The 20135-nt window shown below is 34.9% G+C and overlaps 1 protein-coding gene across 1 annotated transcript; it reads left to right on the top strand.

Moving 5' to 3' along the window:
• The first annotated feature begins 14442 nt into the window (after positions 1-14442).
• On the top strand, positions 14443-16299 carry LOC131656947 (uncharacterized). The gene is made up of 4 exons (XM_058926492.1): positions 14443-14520; positions 14658-15497; positions 15639-15782; positions 15956-16299. The coding sequence occupies exons 1-4, from the start codon at positions 14506-14508 to the stop codon at positions 16184-16186; spliced, it is 1230 nt and encodes a 409-aa protein (XP_058782475.1). The 5' UTR covers positions 14443-14505; the 3' UTR covers positions 16187-16299.
• The last annotated feature ends 3836 nt before the right edge of the window (positions 16300-20135 follow it).

Here is a 20135-nt window from a genome sequence, read left to right on the forward strand (position 1 = left end):
AATTCATTGATTAAAAATAAATATTAGGTTTAGGATATTTTAATCGAAATTATACCGATTTAATTAATTAGGTTGAAAACCAATAATTAATTAATTCGATCTTATTTATTCTATTAACCATGGTTAACTTGTGCCCTAATCAGGGTTTACGCAGATCATGCCTACACTAAAAAATGTTTCTTTGTACTTTTCTTTTCAGGATTATTATCAGACATCTTCCGACTACGCGCCACGTCAAGCCATAAGCTAAGTCCTGATCTCTTTCTTATTTAATTTTTCTTTTACCTTTTATTTATTTTTAGGGTTTGATTTCCGCTGTCAATGAAATCTTTCTACACTTACGTCCTATTATCTTCTATCAATTCTCATATGATCAGAGTTAATGCTCAAGGTAAACCTTTGCCCGTCAACCTTCACCAATCGAAGCTAAGTGTCCTTTATCCTTTTTCTTTTATTATTATTTTTATTGATTAGGGCTAACCGTACTTGATTTCTGAACTGATAATGCACTCACCTATGTTTTATTTTTCTTTTCCCTAATTTTCAGGGTTTGTCAATTGCCAAAGCTTCGAATATCGGTAACCCTAAACCCTAATCTTAATTATTACTTGTGTTAGACCTATAGCGTTATTATCCTGGTTTCAATCTCCCTTCCCCCCGCTGGTTTCATTCTCCCTCTCCCCATTATTATTTTAATTGTTAATATTAATTGCTGTGGTTAGTAATTTTAGGGAGTGCAACCCTGAATTAAATTAGCATCACTTAATCATTATAAGATAATATATTCTGAACTGATCACGTGATTGGTGCACACACGCACACTTTTGGGGTAACCTCTCTGTTGTCTGTTGCCTGTTGCCTTGTTGCCTTGTTGCCTTGTGTTTTTTTGCAGAATAGCCATGTCCCTCGAATACGAGGATACCTCAGCCATGTTGCCTCGATTAAGATCATGGGTCCCTAATGATGCTGCCTTCGATACACTAAACATGATCTCGACCCTCGGAAGTTGCCTACAAAAAGGCTGAGGTATCCTCTGGCTGCCTACGAAAAGGCTATTCTGGTTCTTCCCTTAGACTACCTGCCCCCTTATGGCATGGGACAGTCTTATGGCGAACGAACTCTCGATGACCCTTCAACCTCCAAATGAAAGGCTTTCGGCCCTCTTATGGCATGGAAAGACCCTTTCACCCTGAAAGGCTAAAAGAACATTTTCATCTAACCAGGTAATTGCCCTTAATTGCTTTGCCTTGCTCTAAAACTTTTTCATATTCTTTCTCATAAACCTTCAAAATGGCTACGCTCATTTACGAGCTAAAGTCCGTTTTCTATTCTTCTACATTTCTTTTCAAAACGAGCAAAGCAATTAAGAGCCCATGGAAAACCATGGATGCAAAAGGTGCCTTACACCTTCCCTTTGCATAATTACCCCCAGAACTCAGTTTTTCTCTGTTCTTTTAGCCTTTCTAATTAATTTGGATAAAATAAAAGTCGGTGGTGACTCTTGCTTACTGCGACATTTCGATAAAGTCAGTTCACCGTATTACAGGACGCGCGCGCAAGACCAGGAGTCATCTTCCTCCTTCAGACTGGAATTTCTTGCTACGAATTGCCTGCAGACCTGCTATGGTTTTCTTGGTGGCTAACCTGCGAACACCAAAGTCAACGATTCAAGTGCAATAAATAATAAATAAAAGCCCAGATCAACTGCAAATATCATCACGAATTCAATGAGCCTGTCAATTTGGCGTGAAATTGCTCATGTACAGAACCCCCATTTGTGAAGCACAAAACCCTAACAATGGAGAAACTCCATTCCTGCATTGAAACTTCAATCAAACCAAACAGACATTATCGAAACATCAAGGCAAACCGAAATATAGGATCGAATTCAATTAAAATCGCATGAATGCGTGAAATCGAAATTAAGAAAAAGTGCATAAACCGTGGATGCGTTCTGCTGATTCGGAGTGTCTCGAGCGAAAGTGATGGGCTGGGATGATTCAGAGAATACCAATGAGTCGATTGGATGCCTTGAATCAACTTGAATTCCTCGAATCTTTGGTCTCCCCCTCTCCTTTTTGTTCACGGTTTTGCTGAGTTTTTGTTAGGATTCTCCAGGCTGCCGAATCCTCATCCATCCTCCTCTTGAAGTCTGAAAATATTTTCTATATATAATGATTCACACTTAGGTTAATAATCTCAAGAAAATCCAATCAAATCCTATATTTTGATGATGAATATTTGATTGTAATTTTCCATATGAAATTCTTCTATTTTGGTCCAAATTCCTTTCCATGCCTTTCACTCAATATCTCATATTTGAATTTGCTTGCCATGATTCAAAAATGCAATTTATAATTTTAAATCAATTTATTTCATATTTTATTTAATTTATTTAAAATTTAAATGAATAAATTTCAAGTAAATATAAACAAATGTCATAAAAATAAAATAAATAGTTTAAAGGTTTTTATTTAGCCCATATGCATCTTTGAAGTCCACAAATTAGGCCCACCAATCTAACATTGTGAAAATTGCTCATTGGGGCTTCATGCACTTCCTGGAATTCAATCAACTTGTGCAATTCGTATCTCCCCCAATTTTTAAGGTATGGAGAGGTTCTAAGACTTTTTGGAAACCTCAAAGAGTCCTCTAACCAATGTTTTTGGTCTCATGTCAAGATAATTTTCCATGCTCCTTGTGTGTTCTTTTGAAAAAAATGACTTTTGGTTGACCTTTGAAAAGGACCTATAATGTTTTGGTCCATATCTCTCGAATGAAGCATTTTTAGACTTGGCTTGTGAGAGACAAAATTGTAGAGAATCCAATTTCTTTCAAAATGAGCTTTGGATGGAAAATTTCTGATGTTCCATGTAGGAGTTATGGCTGGTCAAAATTCAGTTGACTTTCTCCTATGAAAACCCTAATTTAGGAACTTTTGGAATTGTTGATTTCTGATCTTTCCATGATCAATTCTTGATCAAATGATACTTTAATATGAGGATGTTGACAAAAAAATCAGGAGCTTTGACTATACCTTGACCACAGTTGACTTTTAGGTCAACCTAGTTGACTGTTGACTTTTTGAGCAATTGAGTGATCAATCTTTTGAATTGAGACCTGAAATTTGTCATGGAGATAGTGTAGAGTATCATAGACCATATGGGGTGACTTGGAGCTTTTGATCCATTGATTTCTCCTCAGAACAATAAAACCCTAATTCTTTGAACCTTGCTTAGGAGAGGGTATTTTTGAACATTGCGCCTTGATTTGAATGTGAACAAGAGAAATAGTATGGGCAAATTTTGGGGTATGACAGATATCTTCTTTAAGGTGAAATTCATGTTCTTCAAGACTATCAAAGTCTACCATAAGTTCACAAATAACTTCCAACTCCTTTTTGGGAATGGAGCAAGAGATCACAAGAACAATTTGTTGTTCTTCTTCTTGAAGATGAAGAGGAACATAGGAGCCAGCGTTGAGAGACGATGAAGCAGCCATTGAAACAGTACTGAGATTACAAGAAACTTTTCTGGGTTTGCGCTTAGGGTTTGAGAAAAGGCCAAAGAGGTTGCAAAAATGCATGCAAGAAGAGAGAGAGAGAATGGGAGCGAAAAAGATAAACGTTATGATTTGAAATATATTTATAGAGGCAGATTTGAAAAAGAATGCAATTAAATTATGAGAATGAACAGTTACGGAATCAATTGAAATCAAATGCATTAAATGATGAGTGACGTTAGGTGAGAGAACGTGGTAATTGAAATGATTTAACACAGTTACCTAGGGCGGCGTCCCATCAGTTTCACTCACGCTTTTACCATCCGTGCAAACACGTGTTCATCATCAGAAAACACTTGATGACAGCTGTGTTGCATTGTATTTGCGAATAGAACTTTTCATCTTCTGATTCTGATCAATGATTCTGACTACCATTCTTTATAAATGATCTAGTTCTGATAGGATCATCTTTCTTTCCAAGGATCACATCTTCTGAGTGAGTTGAGGTGAGTTTAGAAGATCTTCTGACTGTTGGCTCTTCAAAAATTCCGAGATTCTCTAAAGATGCAGCAACTTTATCTTCTGATTCTTTGCTTCTGAGACTTTCAGCTTTTGAAACTTTGCTTCTTGGTTCTTCAGCTTCTGATATATCAATATTCATATCTGCAAAATTCTCAAACTGCTTTGGCTTTTCAAGACCAAGCTTATCATCAAATCTGATATTAATTGATTCTTCTACAACCAATGTTTCAGTAATGTATACTCTGTAGCCTTTAGAGCGTTCAGAATATCCAAGAAGGAAACATTTTTGTGCCTTAGAATCAAACTTACCAAGATGATCTTTAGTATTCAGAATAAAACAAACACATCCAAAAGGATGAAAATATGAAATGTTGGGCTTTCTGTTCTTCAACAATTCATAAGGAGTCTTATTTAGAATAGGTCTTATAGAGATTCTATTCTGAATATAACATGCAGTGTTTATTGCTTCTGCCCAGAAGTGCTTAGCCATATTGGTTTCATTGATCATGGTTCTGGCCATTTCTTGTAGAGTCCTATTCTTTCGCTCTACAACTCCATTTTGCTGTGGAGTTCTAGGGCAAGAGAAATCATGGGCAATACCATTTTCTTTGAATAACTCCTCAAAGAATCTGTTATCAAATTCACCACCATGATCACTTCTGACCTTTATGATTTTGCACTCCTTCTCAGATTGAATCTGAGTGCAGAATTCAAAGAACACTGAATGAGACTCATCCTTGTGTTTTAAGAACTTTACCCATGTCCAGCGGCTATAATCATCTACGATAACTAATCCATATTTCTTCCCTCTGACAGATGCTGTTTTGACTGGGCCAAACAGATCAATGTGCAGAAGTTCTAACGGCCTAGAGGAAGAGACAACATTCTTAGACTTGAATGCAGGTTTGGAGAACTTGCCCTTCTGACATGCTTCACAAAGAGCAACTGATTTGTATTTCAGATTTAGGAGTCCTCTGACCAAATTTAGTTTGTTAATCTGAGAAATCTTTCTCAAACTAGCATGTCCTAATCTTCTGTGCCAGAACCATTGCTCTTCAGAAATAGACATAAGGCAAGTTACCTTCTGCTTCTCAAGATCAGAAAGATCAATCTTATAAATGTTGTTCTTTCTCTTGCCTGTAAATAGGATTGAGCCATCCTTCTGGCTTACAGCCTTGCAAGACTTTTGATTGAAGATTATATCATAACCATTGTCACTTAATTGGCTTATGGACAATAAGTTATGCGTTAATCCTTCTACAAGAAGTACATTAGTTATGGAAGGAGAGTTACCAATACTTATGGTTCCAGAGCCAATAATCTCGCCCTTCTGATCTCCTCCAAACTTGACTTCTCCACCAGACTTAAGCACCAGGTCTTGGAACATAGACCTTCTTCCCGTCATGTGTCGCGAGCACCCAGAGTCCAGGTACCATGACATTTTGTGCTTTGTCTTCTTTGCTGCCAAGGATATCTGCAACATAAATTATCTTCTCCTTAGGTACCCACAATTTCTTGGGTCCTTTCTTGTTAGTTTTCCTCAAGTTCTGATTGAACTTGGGTTTAGCATAATAAGTAACAGGAGGAACAACATGATATTCTTTAGGTTTGGCAGCATGATATTTTTTAGGTTGTGTCACATGCTTCTTAGTGTGTGTAGTGTGAAAGCTTTTGGCATGTGAAGTGAGCTTAATATCATGTGAGTGGCCATATTTGAACTGCTCATACAATGACTTGTATGTGATTTTCATATCATCAACAGGTTCAAATTTATGTGGGGTATCACCCTCATAGCCAACGCCAATCCTTTTGTTTCCAGAAACTCCATATATCATAGAAGCAGGATGACTTCTGCCAATACTTCTAGATAAAAACTTTCTGAAGCTCGAGTCATATTCTTTCAGAATATGATTGAGGCTAGGAATGGATTTTTCTGATTCAGAAGGAGATCCAATGTCTTTGGATAATTTTAAAACTTTTTCCTTCAGTTCATAATTTTCCACTTCCAGCTTCTTAGTTTCATATTCAAATAGTTTTTTCAGCTTTTTGTATTTGATACTAAGATGAGCCTTGAGTTCCAGAAGTTCAGTTAAACTGGAAACTAACTCTTCTCTAGATAGTTTAGAAAATACCTCTTCAGAATCTGATTCTGATCCATCATCCACTGTGGCCATCAGTGCAAGGTTTGCTTGCTCGCCTTCAGAGTCTGATTCTGATTCTGATTCAGAATCATCCCATGTTGCCATAAGACCTTTCTTCTTATGAAACTTCTTCTTGGGATTCTCCTTATGAAGTTTTGGACATTCATTCTTGAAGTGTCCAGGCTCATTGCACTCATAGTAGATGACCTTCTTCTTGTCAGATCTTATGCCTCCAGAAGATTCTCCTCTTTCCCTGTTAGATATCTTCTCATACTCAACATGAGAGATAGCATTCAGCAAAACAGTCCTACATTTATGATGATTTTTGAATAGCTTCTTTTAATCATCATTCATCTCTTGTCTTGTGAGCTTTACACCACCAGCTTTAACTGGATGTTTGTAACCATCCATCAGAAGATCCCATAAGTCACCATCTAGACCAAGAAAGTAACTTTCAAGTTTATCTTTCCAGTATTCAAAGTTTTCACCATCAAATACTGGTGGTCTAGTATAACCATTGTTACCATTTCCATTATGTTGCTCAGCAGAGCCAGATGTAGATGTAGGTGTTGGATCTTCACCATCCATCTTGTACTGAAGCATTTTTTCTCTTCCTGAATCTTTTCTAAACATGGTTAAGTGCTTGCACCTTAGAACCGGCGCTCTGATGCCAATTGAAGGATAGAAAAACACTTAGAAAGGGGGGGGGGGTTGAATAAGTGTAGCTTTAAAACTTGTAAGATAAAAACAATTTGCACAATGATTTTTATCCTGGTTCGTTGTTAACTAAACTACTCCAGTCCACCCCCTTGGAGTGATTTACCTCACCTGAGGATTTAATCCACTAATCACACAAGATTACAATGGTTTTCCACTTAGATAACTTCTAAGTCTTCTAGAGTATACTGATCACAACCTGATCACTCTAGGAACAAACTGCTTAGATACCCTCTAAGACTTTCTAGAGTATTCTGATCACAACTTGATCACTCTAGTTCTTACAACTTAATGTAAACAAATTCTTTTAAGAGTTACAATGCTTCTTAATAAGCTATTATCACAACTTGCTTAATCTCACTAAGATATTACAACAGCAATGTAGTGAGGTTGATGATGAAGTTTGAGAGCTTTTGAATTTGACAGCATTTCTGTAAGTTTGCGCAAGTGTTGTATTCAGCTTCTCATCAGAACTTCTATTTATAGGCGTTTGAGAAGATGACCGTTGGGAGAATTTAATGCGTTGTGTGATCCGTACAGCATTGCATTTAATGTTTCACTCTTTTGTCAACTACCTCGAGCCTTGCTTTCGCTGTGTCTACTGACGTTGTCTTTAATAGCTTCTAACGTTCCTTTTGTCAGTCAGCGTAGCCTGCCATCTTGTACTTGCTTCTGATATGATGTTTGTGTAAACAACGTTTGAATAACATCAGAGTCAAACAGTTTGGTGCAGAGCATCTTCTTGTCTTCTGACCTTGAAGTGCTTCTTAGCGTGATACCATGAGAACTTCAGTGCTTCTGCTTCTGATCTCAAGTTCTTCTGATGCTTCCATAGACCATGTTCTGATTTTGCTTGACCATCTTCTGATGTCTTGCCAGACCATGTTCTGATGTTGCATGCTGAACCTTCTGAGTCAGTGCTTCTTGCGCTGATTTTGTGCATACTCTTTATGTAATTCCTGAAATGGAAATTGTGTAGAATTAGAGTACCACATTATCTCATACAAAATTCATATACATTGTTATCATCAAAACTAAGAATATTGATCAGAACAAATCTTGTTCTAACAAAAATTAGCAATAGGTTAAAATTTGGTCATGGCTTAAACAACTTCAAATGCCCAACTTTGAACATGCATAACATTTTGCTCAAAATGAATTTGGAGATGGTTGAGCATAATTTGGAAAGCCCTTGGTATGTAATTCAATTCATTAGTTTGGCGTTTCTACAAAATCACTTGGGAAGTTTGTGAAAATTGGCCCTGAAGTTGGAAGAAAACTAGGGTTTTTCACCATTTTTAATTTTGCAGCAACTTTGAAGCTCCATATCTCTTCAATGGTTGATCTTTTGTAAAACCAAGAGTTGTGACAAAGTTATTCATTGGAACAAAATCTACAACTTTGATTTTGGAATTTTACTTCAGTTTATACTTGAAATTTTGAGATATTCTCTCCTAAAGTTTAAAGAAAATCCTTGAAAAACACTTAGAAAATTTTTCAAGTATGAAAAGTCAAACTTTGACTTTTTGATCCCTAATCGATTTTATTGATTTTTCTTGGTCAAATGACTTCACTAATCACATATTGATGACTTTGATCTTCAAAAGTCAATAGTTGACCAAAAATCTAAAAAGTCAGAGGTAATCCTGTATAGTTGACTTTTTCCTAATGAAGTGCAAATCTTGGATTTTTGTGATGAATCAATTCATCCTCCTCAAATGAATGAAGTGAATGGATTAAATTGAATTATTATAGGTATTTGAATCATTTTTTGTGTTGTGGAGCCATGTCCTAATTAAAATTCAACCGTCCAGAAGAGTTAGGTCAAAAACCCTAATTGTGGACGAGATGAAATTGATGAATGTGGATCTTGAATTGAAGTACAAATTTCATTGGATATTGATATAGGGATTATTTGAATATGATGAGGCCTTTGGGATCATGTCTTGAAGCTTTGCAAGTATTCCCAAATGTGAGCCCTGACTTCAGTCCCTAATAGGGTCAAAACCCTAGTTTGGTGACCTGGGTGGGTTTGAGGCCTGATGCATGGGGATTGGAGATCATAGGTGGATGGATGAAACATCTTGCCCTATGATTGTGTTTGAGGATCATGTGGACCATTGATTGATCCTTTGCCTGAATCTCACAGACTCGAAACCCTAATAGAATACCTATTGAAAAGGTGGTTGATCTAGGTATCCGTATTGATCTGACTGGGAGATGTGAAATGCCAGATGATGTGACATCTAAGGGGGGTCAAAATTAGGGTATGACAATATCTAATACCAGAATTTCACACAGGCTAACCACCGGTGACTAACAACCGAAACACTAATTAATTGTTATTGATCTCTTAAGAATTCTGACCCATCTGGTCCCCTAAGAGATATAGAGATCAATGATTCCTTAAGGATTCTGACCCAAAGGTCCCTTGAAGGATATTTATCCATAATGACAATCTTTCAAAGTCTTCTTGAGTATATAGACTAACATTGAGTCACTCAAGGATTAATTAATCTTCTGGTCCTCTAAGAGATATAAAAATCAATATGACTCCTTAATGATTATGACTCATCAAAAAATTATATTTCGTGCAATACTCTTGATTAAATATGTATTTGAATTACGATGCAATACTTCTTATCTGAGATCAAATATGTATCTTAAGTGTAACATATTTGATTTAAGAAATGAGAAAGAATACATATTATATTTCGTGCAACACTGTTAGAGTCTTTCAAAAATAGAACAATGTTTTAAGATATACAAAGAAAAAGGTTTTTTGAAGGCAAGTCTTAATATCTGAACTTTGAGTTATGACAACTAATCTGGATTTCTGATCTTGACCTTTATCATCTGATCTTGACTATGTCATCAGAGTTGGAAGCAACAACTCTTTTGACGAACACGTCTCGACTTCTGATATTTTGAAGCAAAAGCTTGTATCTAATGTAGTATTGTTTTCTGATCTTAGAGCAACATCTTATATTATACTTATTTCTTCTAGAGACGCTTGAGACTTTTGAAGCAATAGCTTATTGAGAAGTACACATGATATCTTCTTTATGGTTAACACTCAACATTCCTCGGAACTAATGATGTTTCATAAAGAAGGATGTGAATATTCTTTCTGTCGTGCTAAGAATATTTCTGATGATTCTTTATACAACAGTCCTGAATCACTTAGCATTTCAAATTTGCACACTTAAGAAACCGTTAGAATCAAAATTGTTTACATATAAAATATATGTGTTGTTACCATCAAAACTTAGAGATCAAGTACAAAAACAAATCTTGTTCTAACACATAGTGCAGGGTCACACACAGACACTTTTAGGGTGAGGGTCTCATTCACCCACCTCAACCTTCCCTTGTTATTATACTTTTAAAGGACACTTTATTTACTGCACTATTGAAATACTCACTTAGGATCACCCTTTCACTAACTGATTGATCTTTCAAAATGAATGAAATTGGTCATCAATAAAATAACATGTCACTCCTAAACATGTATAGGTACCAAGAGAGAATGCAAGTCTTTCCTACACTAATAAATCAAATATTTGCAACAGAAGCTTGGAGTACTATAGTCATTGTTAACCAACATTAATGAGAATACTATGTGTTAGGAAGCAAAAGCTAAACCCTAACAAAACTAGAGAAAGACTAATAAAAGCTGTAAAATAAAAGAGACAATAAAACTAACTAAGAAAATAAAGATTCATTTCATTTCTTTGATATCTCAAATGTGTCAAAGACACTACATTATATAACATCCATAATGGATAATATAACTAAAAGCCCAAATACAATTAGAGCCCAATAATAATAATAATACTTCTAATAATACTAATAAATAATACTATAAATATTATTTATACCCCTTCTATCATTGCCACGGGGTTCACTTGAACCTTGTCCTCAAGATTCTAAAATTATTCCTTAATTTCACTTCTTGAAAGGACAAAAAGTTGGAATGGAACATGTGAGTCTTGAGATGAAGAGTTGGGGAGTTTTGGAATTTTGTGAGAGAAGAAAAAAATTAAGAAAAAGGTGATGGCAGTACATAGAAACACGTGACAACAACTTTTTCTTCCAAATTTGTCACATGCTATTGTAAAAAACCATGAGCATGTAAAGTTGCTAGGAATTAGTGATAGTAGGTCTAAAGAAGTTAGCAGACTAGTGGGAATTACTTTTGGAATAAAAGGATCCATGTGTCGATATCTAATTTGATAATTAAACAAGACATGGATTGTGCTTTTTGCATGTTAATCCAATGGTGGATATTTAATTAGGAACATGAATGTGTTTCATTTGAATGGCTGTGATTCTCTCCACAAAAGATGCTAATCAAATGACACACAAAATTACTTGAGTGTGATATGGTTCTGATTCTTCAAAATAATTTTCTTTTCCCCTTTTTTTTCTTTTCTCTTTTCACGATTTTGTTTTTTTCTCCATTCTTTTTTTTCTTCTCTTTACTGTTTTCTCCTTCCTTTCTCCCTTTCTCATCCAAAATCTTCTCATTTGTTTGTTTTTTTCAACAAAAAAAATAAAAACCATAAAAGTAATCCGAAAATGGTCCGAAAATGGTGGTGGTTCTGGCGGTGGTCGTTGCAAAACTGATGGTTTCTCCGGTGACAGTTGCAATTCCAATATTTTTGTCGGTGACGGCAAAATTATGTTTGTGAACTCGGACTGAACAAAAAACACCAAAAATGCTTGTTTTGAAAGTGTTGTTGTCAAAGAAATCACCGGAAGTTTTGTCGGAGAATACACCAGAAGTGTTGTCGGAGAAGATGCCGAATATGTCATCTGAAACAATTTCTTTTCTGAAGTGATGATTGTGATCTCAACTTCTTCTTCGACTTGTTTTCCTGGGTCAGTTTCAACAATAATTTTTTGATAATTTTCTCTGCAATTTTTGTGTGCATAAGAAATTTCTTGAGAATTTTTGAGATCTTTGCTTGAAAGAAAGAATAGAGGTCTGATATTTCTCATTAATAGCTTTCTTTTCCTTCTTATATTTTTCTTCAGCTAGATGCAACTTTTGGAAAAGCTCTTGAAAATCATTTGGATAAGTATGAGTTTGTTGTTGAGTGAATGGTTGATTTTGTTCTGGAATTAGAGTGGGTGAATGATGGGTGAGGTACTGGTAAGGATTATTTGCTGGAATTTGAGTGGGTGAATGATGGATGTGATACAGATAAGGAGTATTGACATCATTGGATATTTTTTGGTGATAGATAGGTGTGTGAGGGTCATATGATTGGTGTTGAAAGGTATTGATGTTGGTGGAGTTAGGGTGTGTGTGTGATGTTGCTGTAGGGGAAATGGGTGCTTGTTCGTAAAAATTGTTGTAGCAGGCCGAGGAAACATGTGAATAAGATGGATATGGGTTATAAGATGAATGTGGTGAATATCCGTGATTTAAATATAATTTTGGTGATGAAGATGCATGGGTGTAATAAGGTGTAAAAAGTTCCCATGGAAAAGATGGAAATGAAGGTGTGGTTGGAGAGGTGTTTATGGTGGGATGAAATGGGTATGCCATGGGAGGTTTTGGTGTTCAAGAATGAAAGCACCAATGTTAGGAAGCAAAAGCTAAACCCTAACAAAACTAGAGAAAAACTAATAAAAGCTGTAAAATAAAAGAGAATAAAACTAACTAAAAAAATAAAGATTCATTTCATTTCTTTGATATCTCAAATGTGTCAAAGACACTACATTATATAACATCCATAATGGATAATATAACTAAAAGCCCAAATACAATTAGAGCCCAATAATAATAATACTTCTAATAATACTAATAAATAATACTATAAATATTATTTATACCTCTTTATCACTATGCACATCCCCTAAATCTTCTAGCTTACATGTATGTGTGAACCACAATTAATAAGGCTTGTGAAAGTTTGTATATTGTTAAATTTGATTTACAAAAATGGATAAGAATAGAACCAACCAGTTTCTCAAATGACAACAAAAAAGAAAACAACAGCTTGACAATGTTAAACAATGATAAGATCAGAACCAATATGATTTCCCTTGTTTATGAGATAGAAAATACACTATTGACAAACTCATAGCAAGCGCTGAACATTGATAAACATTCATTTAACTCCAAATTTAAAATAATAAAAATTCTATTCTTACACCAATTCTTACACCTACACGTATATACGGACGATACTGTTCATGTACGGACGACATTGTTCATTTTTTTTTTAAAGCAAGGAATAAATTAATAAACGGATGAAACAACAAGAACAAGAGTCTTAAGAAAATTACAATCCTATTGTATTCTAACTTAAGTAAAACAATGGGCTATTGCTAAACTCGTAGAAATTACAATTGGCCCGAGTAATTTTCCCGATATACGACCACCTCCAAATTAGAGCTTTACAACTCCAAACTACGTCTCTAGAGTTCCAAGACGAGTCGTTCATGTACGGTTGAATACTATTCATATACGGACATTTATTTTTAATACTTGGACGTGCATTAATCAACTTCATTACTGCATTAACTAAATTTTTACACAACATTAACCAAATTTGATGACTGCTAAAAATTATTTTTAATGTCTGAATGTTGCATTAACCAACTTTATTACTGCATTAACCAAATTTTTACACTGCATTAACTAAGTTTGGTGATTGGTAAAAATTATTTTTAATACCTGGATGTTGCATTAACCAACTTCAGTACTGCATTAGTCAAGTTTTTACACTGGATTAACCAAATACGATGAATAGTGTTTGATGTAAGTATTTGGTGTAATAAATAGTGTATGAATAGCACTGCTCTTAAAATAAAGACCAATAAAAAAATTAAAATAAAGTTGAGAGGACCTAGAATCCACTAATTACGTAAAAGATAATATATATTTGAAACATATTTATGATAGAGAACAAAATGAAACAAAGTTAAAGTCTTTGTAATCATCACATCCTACCGTTACATATGACCTCTATTTAACAATTGATCTATTCTACCTTTTTGAGAATAATATGCTAAACAATAATGAAATTAGGAAGTAAAGCCATTACACTCCGAAATTTCTTTCCCTAATGAAAGGTTAGACATATAATATGAATAATATTATAAGTATGCTCAAAAGTAAAAATATCAAAGTTATTTAAACTCCAAACCAATTAGTTCTCACAATCAACTAAACAATATTTGAGATACAAAGCATACGAACAATAATATTCAAAAAGGAGAAAAAAAAGAAACTATAAATATCCTAATTAAGTATGATTAAATAAAAAGTATGTAAAATTCTTTTATAGTGATGTAATCTAAAATAGACATCAATTCATTATACCCATAAAAAGGTTACTATAAATACTTTCAAATGACTGGTATTGTCAAATACAAAATAAATTCTGAAGACATTTTCTTTTCTGTCATAACTACTTAGCTATTAATGGAAAACACATAAGACCCAAAAAAAGAAAAGAATTTAATATATGGGTTGGATTTGTACAAAAATAGACATGTATTTCTACTATAAAAGCAACAAACATGCAACAAACATGCAAGACCTTCACGTCTTCGCAAAGTTATTTTCTCCTTTTCTTAGAAGTTGGAAAAGGAGAAAATCTTTACCATGGTTTATCACGCGGTACACATTTCCTTCATCTTGATTTCCTTACTTTTCTAGCATTCATTTAAATATTTTTATCTATTATTAAATTCACACGAAAGAACAACATTATAAGCATTATTCATATCTAATTAACAATAATCATTTGCATGCAGGTAAACACGAGATTTGTCTCCAAATCATTTATTTTTTCACTGTCCATAATTGTGATGCTATCATGCACAACATATTCACAACAAAATAAGAATCAAAACCCTATCAAATCAAAAACGTATTTAACAGAAAAGTTTGAATTGGGACCTGGAGAGGTTCTGGCTAAAACTATTGAAGATATTGAATTTCCAAGGGGCCATATTGGAGTCAAAAGCTTTGATGTTGATTTAGTTGATGAGCAAGGGAACTCCGTACCATTATATGAAACATACATTCATCATTGGTTTGCTATAAGATATCACATAAACAAGGATAAAACTATGCCGCATGAGGGTCCAAGTTTCAAAAGAAATGATGGAACTTGCAACACATATATTCTACCACATTATTGGGGTTTGGGAAGTGAATCACGAGGAACATGTTCAAGGATTCCAGATCCTTTTGCGGTTGAACAAGGTAATCCTGCCAATATTAAAGAAGGTTGGGAAGAGAAATGGCTATTTAACCTCATGGTCCTTGATACACGTGGCACAGAAGATAGAAAAAGTTGTAGTGAATGTAGGTGTGACCAATTTAATCTCCCAGAAAATTTTTATAACGTGACACCAGATATACATGGTAAACCATTGTCCCCCGAATATAAAGGAGGAGTCTTTTGTTGCCAAAATTCATTTCAATGCAAATTGAGAAAAGGATTTCAAGCACCATGTAGAAAACTTGCTCTAAGATACACAATAACATGGGTTGATTGGGACCTACATCAAATCCCTGTTAGATTTTATATACTTGATTCCACCGATCGTGTCACAATAAAGGGTTCTGAAATAATCCATGATTGTCAGGTAAATAAGCTATTTAAATTAAATTTTCCATTTTCTCCACATAAATAAATTAAATTCTAAAATCTTACAATACTAGTTTTTATATAATTATTTTGCAAATTAGAAGAGAGTAATTAACAAATATTTCTTAACTTTTCACAGGCAGAGTATACTATTCCTAAAAGTAATAGTACTGATCTTGTCCATGTTCAAAAAGCAAGCATCCCAATGATAAAAGGAGGTTATCTTATTTATGGCATTTCTCATATGCATACAGGTGTTGTTAATGCTACACTAATTGGACAGGTAGAGATTGATACTATATTGAAATTGTTTTGTTAAACTTGTGTTTGCTTATTATTTTTCTTAAGTGATAACAAGTTTTATTCTCTTCATATATAGTCAATTTTTTTTAATAGTGTGTGTGTATAATCTCTTGTTTTTAAATTTGTTTATTTTGTTTTCGATTAATTAATTAGGACGGAAGGACATTGTGTACATCAACACCAAGATATGGAACGGGAAATGAAGCAGGAAATGAACAAGGTTATGCCGTTGGAATGTCTGCATGCTCTCCAAAACTAGGCTCAATTAAGATTAACGACGGTGAAATTGTGACTATGGAATCAAGATATAAAAATGAATTTCTCACCGGAGCTATGGGACATATGTACATCTATTTGGCTGACCGACTACCACATACGACATAAACATCATATTCATATTATTCGTAATTCTTTTAGATATGGTTTTTGATAAATATTTTTATTCAATGTATATCGTCAACATGTGGTGCTAGCTCAATAAAAAGAGTTCAAATCAACTTGAGATCATTGTAAAATGTTTAATTCTGATTATTTGATTAATAAAAATTTCCATTTTTCCAATGAAGAATTTATACTGATTGACCAAATTTATAATTTTAGCGAATAATTTAAAAAGAATTCAAAATACAACAATAAAGACCTCGTGGCCAAAAGGCATAAAAAAGGGAAAAATATTTTTCGGACTGCGCTTTCTATCTTGAAAATTTTATCAAAATCTAACTCATACTCTCCAAAAACTCCACTTTGATTAAATTTAAACTCTTTCACAACCCAACCCGCTCTAAAGGATTCACACAAAGATGTGGATGTTTAATTTACACATGGTGTCCCTTAACTTGCACATTATAACCGTCAGTGAGTTTTTTTTGTTCTATTCAACATGATGTTCATTTACTATCAACAAATTTTTTTGGGATGATACATTCTTCTATTTCTAAATAAATAAATGTTCGACCATGGTGTTAGTGAAGCGTTATTTATAATGATGGTAGCGATTTTGATGTGCTCTAGTGCCCAGGGGGAATTTGGTCCTATGATGGCGATCATGGAGAAAAATGAACCTGAATGTTCATAAATGGTACCGCATGCATAATGAGTTAGTTGTGGAGTGAATTGCATACATGCTTGTTGTAGCGGTAAAAAAATCCTGAGTTTAAGCTATTGATTAATTTAACCCACATAAGCAAGAGTCGCCACCAAACTTTATTGTTTCCAAAATAGTAAAGGGGAAAATATCTATAAAACCCACAAACAGAAAATGAGTAAGGGGGTTGGTTATGCGAGGGGAAGGTGTTAGCACCCCTCACATCTATGGTACTCCACGATAACCTTTTGAAAATTTGTGTTTTAAAAGTTAAATCGATTTTATTTGCAAGAGAAAGAAGAAATGAAACAAAGAAAATGTTTTTGTTATTTTTTAAAGTTTGCTCGGCAAGACATTACATCTTGTGCCTACATACCTCCTTTGTGCAATGGAGAAGTCAGAGCATTTGTAGTTCTGCTAAGAAAGAAACATATAAGAGTCTATTTTGAAAAAAGGTCTTAAAGGAAAAATAGTGCAAGTGCCCAAAAGAGTTATGAAATGGTCACTTGAAAAGGGTAAATGTGTTATTATGAAAAGAGTTTGAAGTTTTAAAAAACAAGGCCTATGGCGATGTGTAACACCCCAATTCTACCCAAGCATATAGGTACAAATATCAGAGTATAAAAATTAAATTCATAAAAACAATTAGGGCGTTACACTTAAGTAACCACATTACCAAACATAACATACTCGTAAAAGATGCGTAACACAAATAATCAAAGAGGAAGGATTCTCATAAACACTTGATAGTATTCATACTTATATATATGCATCGGTAAACAGAATATCCACAACATTCCTCCAAAATACAACGTATGATAAGGTATTCAAAATGCATAATATGAATACATCCAAAGGATCAAATATACATCAAAAGGATCCTATAAGCATCATCTACAAAATAAGTGTTCGATCCCCCCTAGGTGTTACGTATCACGAGCGGACGACACCAAAACGGACGACTACTAAAAGAGCAACTACACTTGCGGATCACCTACACATTACCCACGAGTAGGTAACATTAAGGCAGAAGGGTGAGAATATAATTCATAATGAAAAGCATGATAAATATAGTAATGCCAACAAGTATCATCAAGAATCATACAACAAAGTAATCCACTAAGTCAACCACAATCAATATATAAGTAATGCGACACATGAATGATAACATAAATTACAAAGACAGACGATGATGAATGAGACTCGACTATGCATATGCATGTGGTATCAAATCTGGAGTAAAACCCCTCCTTGTCATTATGACAAATACACCTTGCCGAGCATTATGCTGGGACTTTATTCCACTCAGGAAGCCCGCAGGCTGTCGTCATCGAGCATTTAGCTCCCACTGATGACCTCTTGCCACTCAGGCTAATATACCGTTACCGAGCATTAAGCTCCTACTGGTAACCAATGCCCGCAGACCATCTGTTAACAGCATTCCACCATTAACGTATTGAAATGTTATGCTGTGCATACAAACGACTCCATTACATAACAACAACAACAATAATATAACTCGGTCACATATCCACATCACACCGGTTATATTAATCCACACGGATACATCACCAAAATTGCCACTCAGGCGTTCAAATTCACACAGCACACATATACCGTCAAAACATACTCGATTAGCAAATATCATTTCACAAAATACATTTATGAAAAATTCATTCAACCACCAACACACTCCTCTTTATCATAAAGCATACTCAAGGGTTCCCATAATACTTCAAACGGCGCGTAGAAACGACCTACGGTTCAAAAGATACAACGAAACAAAGTTTGGAAAATCTATATTTCGCACAGTCCGCTTGAGCTCTGCTCAGCGGACCCAGACAGAAAATTATCAGACAAAATTGCAGAAACTCCGCTCAGCGGACCTCCACAGAGATTTTCCTGCAAAAGAACCTCCGCTCAGCGGACCCTAGGCCGCTCAGCGGACCTGCGTAAACCTAGAAAAATCAATTCTGCAACAGACCTGCAAAATCCCACCCAATCATCTCAAAACCTCAAATAAGCTTCCCTACACATCCTACACAATCCATACATGCCATATATTCATTCTAACAATCAATGATCCATGGTTCACTCACTAAATGTCAATAACCTAATAATTCCTTCATGAGCAAGAAAACATGGAGAAATGAAAAACAAACATGATCAATGGGGATATCTATCATCATACTACACATACACGCCACAAAATCAAGTTTATAACTTCAAAACTCACAAAACACCCAATCCACCATTGTTGGTCAAACTTAGAAAAGAGCAAGAACAAGAACAAAACAAACAAAACTATAAGAATCATACAATCAAGATAAACTAGATTCACCCCCTTACCTTGGTTAGATTCTTGGCTCTAGCTTGGTTTGGATTTCTACAACTCTCTTCTTCTCTTTGTTTTTCTCTTCTTTCTCTTCTCTTCACAAGTTTTCTTTCTTTCTTTCCAAAATATCTCTTTTTCTCTCTATAACTCTTTCTATTTCTCTACTTCTCATTTTCACCCACTCAACTCTCATAAATTCCAATTTTGGCCCAAATGTTACTAAACATTAAATCTAACCAATTAACACCAAAACATAATAATTACACACATGGAAAGTAATAAGTAAAATATTAGCATAATTAATATTCACCGACTGACTCGACTCAAAAATGGTAAAATTTAGGAAAATGTAGCAAACATCACAATTAATCAGAAAAACACATTTACGGGCGTTAAAACCCTCCCCCACTTAAAAGATTTTCGTCCTCGAAAATAAAAATTACCTGCTACAAACAACTCAGGATAGGAGTCTCGCATCTTACTCTCCAACTCCCAGGTAAAACTCTCACCTGCCGCACTTAACCATACGACTTTCACCAAGGCGATCTCCTTGCCTCGCAGAGTCTTAGTCTCATGACCCTCAATACGCACCGGCATCGTCTCAACCGTCAGGTTCTCACGCACTTGCACATCATCCATCTGAATCACATGGGATGGATCCGCAATGTATCTCCTCAACTGAGACACATGGAATACATCGTGCAAATTAGAAAGACTTGGCGGTAACGCCACCCGATACGCAACTTTGCCAACTCGTTCCGATATCTGATAAGGACCAATAAAACGCGGAGTAAGCTTCCTCGATTTCAAAGCTCGTCCAACACCCGTCATAGGCGTAACTCTTAAGAATACATGATCACCAGCTTGGAATTCCAAATCTTTCCTTCGCTTGTCATGATAACTCTTTTGCCTAC

Source organism: Vicia villosa, linkage group LG3 (assembly GCF_029867415.1).
Source record: "Vicia villosa cultivar HV-30 ecotype Madison, WI linkage group LG3, Vvil1.0, whole genome shotgun sequence".
Lineage (NCBI taxonomy): Eukaryota > Viridiplantae > Streptophyta > Magnoliopsida > Fabales > Fabaceae > Vicia > Vicia villosa.